General features: G+C 43.3%; 1 protein-coding gene across 4 annotated transcripts in view; it reads left to right on the top strand.

Moving 5' to 3' along the window:
- The first annotated feature begins 3,388 nt into the window (after nucleotides 1-3,388).
- KIAA0430 (KIAA0430 ortholog) overlaps nucleotides 3,389-8,118 on the top strand; it is a 54,733-nt gene continuing 50,003 nt past the window's right edge. For 2 of the 4 annotated variants that reach the window (XM_011964753.1, XM_011964754.1), the window contains exons 1-2: nucleotides 3,389-3,536; nucleotides 7,300-7,501. In XM_011964753.1, the coding sequence (XP_011820143.1) occupies nucleotides 7,358-7,501 (144 nt within the window). In that variant the 5' untranslated portion in view covers nucleotides 3,389-3,536; nucleotides 7,300-7,357. The remainder of the gene's footprint in view (nucleotides 3,537-7,299; nucleotides 7,502-8,118) is intronic. The other 2 variants (XM_011964755.1, XM_011964756.1) reach the window with 1 other exon arrangement.

An 8,118-nucleotide genomic window follows, 5' to 3' on the forward strand; every position in this document is an offset into this window, starting at 1 on the left:
CCGCAACCCCTTCCTCCTGGGTTCAAGCGATTCTCCTGCCTCAGATTCCTGAGTAGCTGGGATTACAGGTGTGTACCACCATGCCCAGCTAATTTTGTAGTTTTAGTAGAGACAGGGTTTCACCATGTTGGCCAGGCTGGCCTCAAACTCCTGACCTCAACTGATCTACTCGCCTCAGCTCTCCCAAAGTGCTGGGATTACAGGCGTGAGCCACTGCGCCTGGACCCCCTTGGAATTTTATTTGGCCCTAACCATTCTGTGAGGTTTCTGGACAGGAACTAATCACCTCAGCTTACAGAGAAATTGAAGCACAAACTGATGAGGTACTGGTGTTGCCTAAATGGCTTTGATCAAGGCATTTAAACTAGTTGGTTCTCAATTTCCCAAATTTCCCATAAAGAAAAAAGAGAGGGCATTGAAATGATAATCATTAAAGTCTTATTTGGGAAAAACATTTAGGGAAATAGGTTTGTCATTGGGTAAAACCTTAAAAATGAAAGGAAATTTTTGGTGTACTTTAAAATGTTTCTCTTGTTCTTTTTAAATTCAATTTGTTTTCCTTGTAGCTTTGGAATATGGCTGAGCAGATAACTCAATTTAACTTCCTTAGGTACTTCCATGATCATTTACTAATTCAAACCACTGAACCTAACACAGGCAGAAGATTGGTTTCTGGAGAGAAACTCCTTTAATAACAGCTTGGTTAGTTGAAAAGCTGAATTGCATGTAAAGTAGCTACTTAAATAGCACACAAAAAAGTCTTTCGGTTTTAATAAATGTGAAGATTATAATTTGGACAGGGGAAAAACTGAAAGTTACTTGTACTCTCTAAAGTTTTCCCAGCAAAGAAATAGGATTACAATTAATAGAGGGTATATACTTAAAACGTATCTTAAGAGAAAATTTATGTATTTTGATTCATAATTGTCTCCTTTCAAGGGCTACTATTCTTTGCTTAGGCTCATAGTCTTCAGAAAGCAGCAATAAAATTACATTTCTTTTAAAAGGATTTGTAATTCAGACTTTTATTCAGACTTCCACTTAATACGACTATTTTGTTTAAAAAATTTTTTTAAATAGACACAAGTGTCACGCCATGTTCCTCAGGCTGGTTTTAAACACCGAGCCTCAAGGGATCCTCCTGTCTCAGCCTCCCAAAGTGCTGGGATTATGGGCATGAGTCACCATGCTCTGGGCATTTTTAATCACTACATTTATGCGTTGTGAGTAGTTACAGCTCTGGACTCAAAAGAATGCCAAGCTAAGTCAAACAAAATGTGTCTGCTTGGTAAAAAGGAATCTAAAAGAAAAATATACATATAAAGAAAATGTGGTCAGGCTCGTTGGCTCAGCCCTGCAATCCTAAAGAGGCCGAGGAAGGAGGATCACTTGAGGCTAGGAGTTCGAGACCAGCCTGGCCAACATGGCAATATCCCGTCTCTGCTAAAAACACAAAAATTAGCCAGGCATGGTGGTGGGCGCCTGTAATCCTAGCTAGTCGGGAGGCTGAGGCATGAGAATCGGTTGAACCCGGCAGGAGGAGGCTGCAGTAAGCCAAGATCCTACCACTGCACTCCAGCCTGGGCAGTGAAGCAAGACTATGTCTCCAAAAAAAAAAGACTAAAAAGGAAATGCGTCTGCATTCTTTTATGTTTTCTGGCTAAAAACTATTTTTTTAAAAAAAAATTAGAAACCCACGATTACCTTGTTTCTTTTTTAAGATTTTTAGTTAATACGGCTTGTGTTGAGACATGCTCAACTGAAATAAAATGGGGGCGAAAACACCTGTGAAGAGTAGCATATGTGCTTGGTACTCTGAAAAAACCCAAAACGCTAGAAACAGGTTTTTCATCTAATCTCCACTTGGAAAATACTACCTATACACAGACACAATGCAGATTTTTTTCTTTTTCTTTCTTTTCTAAATAGCGATGGAGTTTCACTGCTTCCCAGTCTAGTCTCAAATTTATAGGCTCAACGGATCCTCCCTCCGTAGCCTCTCAAAGTATTGGGATTACAGGCCTGAGCCACTGCGCCCAGCCCACAGTCAAGATTTAGTCAGCAGTAATAAATACCTACGCAGGGAGAGGATGTATGCTTGTCATCTGCCTTCTGGAAAATTAAATACAGGCACAAAGGATTCTTCAGTTACATGTCTGATCTTGCCCTCCACAATACCCATCTACAAGGATGTTTACAGGGACGTGTTAAGCCCCACGTAATGGGGGTTGCCTATTGAAATAACCTCCCAGTGAGGATTTTTTTGGGGGAAAATGTTCTTGTTTGGCAATTTCGACTTACTGATTCTTTTACAAAGTCAACTTGTTTCTGGGCAAACTTTAAAAATAAACTTCTAAGGTAGCATTCAGCTAGCAGTTAGCACATCCTAAATTGTGTCTAGATTTAATTTACACAATATGTGTTTTGTTTTTCTCCTAATTTGCAACAGAAAATAGTAAGCAGCTGGTAGTTTCAGAAATCACCCTTTTGCTGAGTCTTAAAATTTTTTCATTACAGGGAAACGTGAAGATTGTGGGACGCTATTTAAAAAAAAAAAAAAAAAAGCAAACCACACGGCGTATCTGGCCACCTAAGACATAAAAGTATTTGAAACTAACCATAAGGTCTCCTTTCTGCTCGCCCAACCTGTCACTGGAAACGCAGTATTCATTTGTAACCAGCTTTGGAGCAGGACTTTTACAGATAACGTTTTCTTGCCAAAGTCCCCCAAAATCTCTTGATTCTTGGTGGCAACGTCCAGTTGAGTCTTTGCATACCCTTTATTTTTGCCAGTTGGGTAGCAACTTTGCGAGAACCCCGGGGGACCTCGCAGGAAGCCGGGTTGGCAGTTATTTTTTTTCTTCATTTGCCACTAGGTTGCACTAGATTTAGGATGCTGGGGAATATGCGCCATTTAATTTTTAAAAATAAAGTAGGACCATCACGTGACGAGACCTGAGCGAGGGGGTAAAAAAAAAAGCAGAAACGATCGGGTTTTTCATTGAAATTCCGTTCAAACCGCCTTCCCTCCAAAGCCTGAAAAGAGCCGAATTCTATTAAATCCTGGTTGGCAGGTTTTTTCCTCGGATCCACGTCACGAGCTCTCTCATTCTCCGCTTCAAGGTTCCTTTCGACTCCACAACGTGAAGCCAGGGGGAAGGCCTCCTTAAACTGGGGGTTTTCGCCAAAAAAGCCAGGGTCACCCCCCGGGAAAGTCCCTATTTAGGGGTTTATCGGGAGGGGACTGAGCCTGACGAGGCTGCAGGGCCGCGAGGCCCCGCCCCCCCCGGGGTTCCCAGCATGCCCCGCGCGGACAGGACGCGGCGGAGGAGGCGGGGCGAGAAGGGGGCGGGGCGAAGGGGAGAGAAGGGCGTCGGTTTTGCGACAGGGGCGGTGCGGTGCGGAAGCGGAAGTGGAGGGTGCGCTTGGCGGCGGCGGCGGGAGCTGCGGAGTCGGGAATCAAAACAAAGGGCCTGGGGGGGCGGGGGGAAGGCGGCGGGGCCGGAATGTGAGCGGAGGTGGAGCCGGCGGCAGAGGTGAGTTTGCAGACAGCGCTGCGACCAGACCCCAGCAGGCTCTGTTCCGGGGCCAGCGGGGCGGGACGGAGGACAGTACCCCCTCTTTCCCCTGGTGGGATGGTGGTGGAAGGGGCAGGTTGGCTAACTGGGACGCGCCAGTCGGCCCCCCCAAGAAAGAGTTGGCTTGTCTCCCTTTCGGGTCCATTCACTGCTGTCACTGTTGGCGCCGCTGTTCCCCTTCGAGGGTATTTGGCTCCCCGCCCGCCCCTGTCTGTCTGACCCCCAGAGGGGCCCTCCAGGAGTGAAGTGCACAGCTGGAAGGTTAAGAGAGAAGGAAAGGGGCGGGTGTTTTTGCAACACCCTCCCCCCTCCCCGGCCGTTTTGCATTCTCCTCGGCCTTTTAGCAAGCCGTAGGGTGTAGTCTCAGGGTTGACAGATAGTGTTTAGGGCTTCAGCCACTCTCACTAGTAGTTGTAACGCGACCTCTTGATACACCTTTTAGAGTTTCTCAAGCACCTTTACGGTAATACCAAGAGTTGTCCAATTGCATTTGTATCTTTTGGACTTCTCTGAGCGGTAAATCTCTGAGCGGTAAATATTCTTCTGTTTTGCAAATCGGTGTATTGAAACCTAAACTGTCTTCCTAGATATTTATTAAGCTTTATTCGTTCAACAGTTTTTTATTGAAATGTGCCAGGCATTGTACTAAGGGCAGGAGACGGAATAGTGAATAAGAAAACATAGTCTCTGCTGTCATGGAGTTTATATTCTAAATGAGGAGAAAGATAATAAAATAAGCTAAAAAGGCCACTTTAAACACGGAGCTATGGGGGAGAAAACGGTAATGGGATGGAGTGGTGTGGGGTCAAGGACTAGATTGGGTGCTAAAGAAACACCGTTTGCTAAATGTTCCCTGTGATTATCCAAACAACGGCCTTGTAAGGTGGTTTCTATTATTGTCACACCCATTTTAGAGATGGGATCTGAGGTTCAGAGAGGTTGTGAGTTGTCCAAAGCTGCACCACGGTAGAATTGGAGACCAAAATGCAGACAGTCGACAGAGTCAACCGAATTGCTCAAAAGAGTTGGAGAGAGTGACAGAAAGGAGACCGTCACTCAAGTCAAACAGAACCTGCTTTTGGCTATCTAAGTTGCTTCGTGGATAATATTTCGGAAATTTTCAGGGTGCAGGCACCTGAAAGTTTTTACTTTTAATCGCTTGTATTGTGCAGTATTGAAGGCACCTTGGTGTAGTGGAAAGGGATGAACAAACCTAATTTTGTGTCAGGCTCGCTACAAAACTTCATTAAGTTTGTGTTTCCCCCTCTGCAAAAATGTAGCTAATTTTTCCCCTGTCTACCTCCCAGAATGATTGCGAAAATTATATAAGTGGTTCCCACCGTCTGGGTTTTTTTCATTATATTCCTTGTGCCAAACACAGACCTGCTGCGTAGTAGATACTAAGTAAATATTTGCTGAATGAAGACATAAGTAATGTTAAATGAAAATACCTTGTAAACTAGATTATACTGTAAATGTCAGCTCACTTTCAGGATTTGGCTTTGAAGAAGTTTGAGAAAATGTTTAAGTTGTGTACACCTTGAATATCACAGATGCTTAGGATTTTGAGGGGAGCTTTTTGGGGGACATAAAACCAGTATCTAATAGGAAAAGCAAGAGTCGTAATTTACTATCAGTGGTAGCAGTTAAATCCATCCCTGTCTCCAAATTAACCACTCCCCATAGTGTGTAGTGGGTAAATGGTGTGCTTTATTAATTAAATTCTTCATTCAACTAATGTTTACCTTTTATTTACAGAATAGAGGGCATTTTGGTTGGCACAAGAGATGCAGTGGTGAAAATAGACAGTGGGGTTCATGTATCTAATTTTTTTTTTTCTGTGTAATGCAGTGGCAGGGGAGAAATTAGCCACATTTTACATAGGAGGAAACAGAAACTTCAAAACGAAAATTTTTTTAGAGATGGAATCTCACTCTGTTGCCCACGCTGAAGGGCAGTGGCCCAATCATAGTTCACTGCAGCCTCAAATTCTTGGGCTCAAGAGATCCTCCCACCTCAGTCTCTCCAGTAGCTGGGACTATGTGCACGCTGCCACACCATGCTAATTTTTTTAAACTTTATTTTATTTTAGAGCTGTGATCTTGCTGTGTTGCCCAGGCTGACAAAAGAGCCACATAGTAAATAAGGCTTTGTGGGCCATACAGTCTCTTTACAGAGACTGTCTTGGCAGCTCTGCAATTGGAATGCAAAAGCAGCCATAGGCAGTATTTAAATGAATGAGTGTGTCTGTGTCCCAGTAAAACTTTATTTATGGACACTGAAATTTGAATTCATGTAATTTTGTTTGTTTTTGAGATAGGGTCTCACTGCGTCGCCCAGGCTGCAGTGCAGTGGCACAGTCACAGCTCACTGCAGCCTCGACCTCCTGGGCTCAAGCAATCCTCACACCTCAGCCTCCCAAGTAGCTGGGACTACAGGCTTGCACCACCATGCTCGGCTAATTTTTTGTATTTTTTGTAGAGATGGGGTTTTGCTGTGTTGCCCAGGCCGGTCGGGAACTCCTGGGTTCAAGCGATCCACTGACTTTGGCCTCCCAAAGTGCTGGGTTTATAGGCCTGAGCCACGGTAGGGTGGCTCGCTTGCATTTATTGTTGAGACCTGTAAGAGTGTTGTTGCCCTGGCATAGATATGACACATCTGCGACTTGAGATTTTTCTATCAGTTAGATTTTCAGTGATATATCAGATTGCACTTTCATCCTTAGTAAACTAAGAAATTGGTTCAATTTGTTCTGTAGCAAATCAGATTCAAAGTCCACAGAGGCCACTTAGTTTGGACCTTCCATGCTCGGATCAAAGAAACAGTGCAAGATGTTGTTCTTAAATCACTTTTAAAATCTTACACATAGTTGTTAATGAGGATGTGGTGGTGGCTCTTTTACTCAGGTTAGATGCTCTCTTCTGTTAACTTTTGACTTTCCTAAGCAGAGTCTTTAAGGAGAGAGAGCCGAAAAGAATTCAGAAAAACTAGAAAAAATTGATCCCAGCCAAGTGAGGAGGTAAAGTCTCACTCTGGAGTATACAAGTTTCCAAGATAGGGTTACTTATCTCAAGCATGGTTATGTGTAGAAAGAAAACAGGACTCACGGAGAGTTCATTTTTCATTTGAAGAGCTATGGAACATGAAGAATTGCAGATTATAGATTTTTTTAAAAATCAGATTGATAGAGTTGGATTTTAAGCATAAACAGAGTCAACCAAGTTTGCCAAATTTTATTAACCTGTAATTTGCTCTGATACTTTTTCTTTTGTGGTTTTTTCCTTCATTTATTTTATTATTATTATTTTGTTTAAGGTTTGAACTGTTGGCCAGGTGCAGTGGCTAATGCCTGTAATCCCAACACTTTGGGAGGCCGAGGAGGGTGGATCACTTGAGGTCAGGAGTTCAGGACCAACCTGGCCAAGTTGGTGAAACCCCATCTCTACTAAAAATATAAAATTTAGCCAGGCATGGTGGCAGGCTCCTGTAGTCCCAGCTACTCGGGAGGCTGAGGCAAGAAAATGACTTGAACCCGGGAGGCACAGGTTGCAGTGAGCTGAGATCGTACCACTGCATGCCAGCCTGGGCGACAGAGCAAGACTCCCTCTTGAAACAAAGATTTGAATTGTTGAGAGCCATTGCACTGTAAATATAGCTGCAGTGTTGCAAAATTTGTACTTATGCAAGGAAATAACACTGACATCTTACTCGTTCCTAACAGGGTGGAAGAATGAAAGAAAAGAAAGATGAAAGAATGTTGAATCACTTTGCATGGCTGTATGATGGAAGGAAAGGGAACTGAGAACTCCTGCAGTAGAACACGTGGATGGCTTCAACAAGATAATGACGCTAAGCCATGGCTTTGGAAATTCTCTAATTGCTTTTCTCGTCCTGAGCAGACGCTGCCACATAGTCCCCAAACGGTAACTATACGCAAGACTAAGGACGTAGCGGGTTCCTCATCCAAATAGATGAGAGAGGTCCATTTGGTCTGGGATACAGTCTCTCATCCTGGAGTCTCTGCCACATTTTTCTGTAGATCTTGCCTGTATTGCCCCTTGTACCATATTATAATGTGAGAGCACAGCATGATTTTTTAACTCCTCTATTTCACTCTGAGTACCAGTAGATGCCTTAAATATTTAATGGTAAAATTTGGGAAAGATATCTTTCTCATTAAAGTCACAGGTAACAAAGATTAAAAGTCCACATTGTGGAGTAAAATCAGAAGAAAGTACAAAATATGTTGTATTTTACTGTAGCCCTCTGAGTTTTGAGTCTATAATCTAGGAAGGGTTGGGAAGAGCTTATCACTGCCTGTTTTTTTTCTTTGAGATTTCTCTTGAATATTTATTTCTCAGTATAAATTTATGTCTCCTAACTTCTTGCTTACTCATTGTGATTTTCACATTTTCTTTTCTCTTTTTTTTTTTTGAGACGGAGTCTTGCTCTGTCGCCCAGGCTGAATTGCAGTGGCCAGATCTCAGCTCACTGCAAGCTCCGCCTCCCGGGTTTACGCCATTCTCCTGCCTCAGCCTCC

This window comes from Mandrillus leucophaeus, unplaced genomic scaffold, assembly GCF_000951045.1.
Source record: "Mandrillus leucophaeus isolate KB7577 unplaced genomic scaffold, Mleu.le_1.0 Scaffold703, whole genome shotgun sequence".
Taxonomy (NCBI): domain Eukaryota; kingdom Metazoa; phylum Chordata; class Mammalia; order Primates; family Cercopithecidae; genus Mandrillus; species Mandrillus leucophaeus.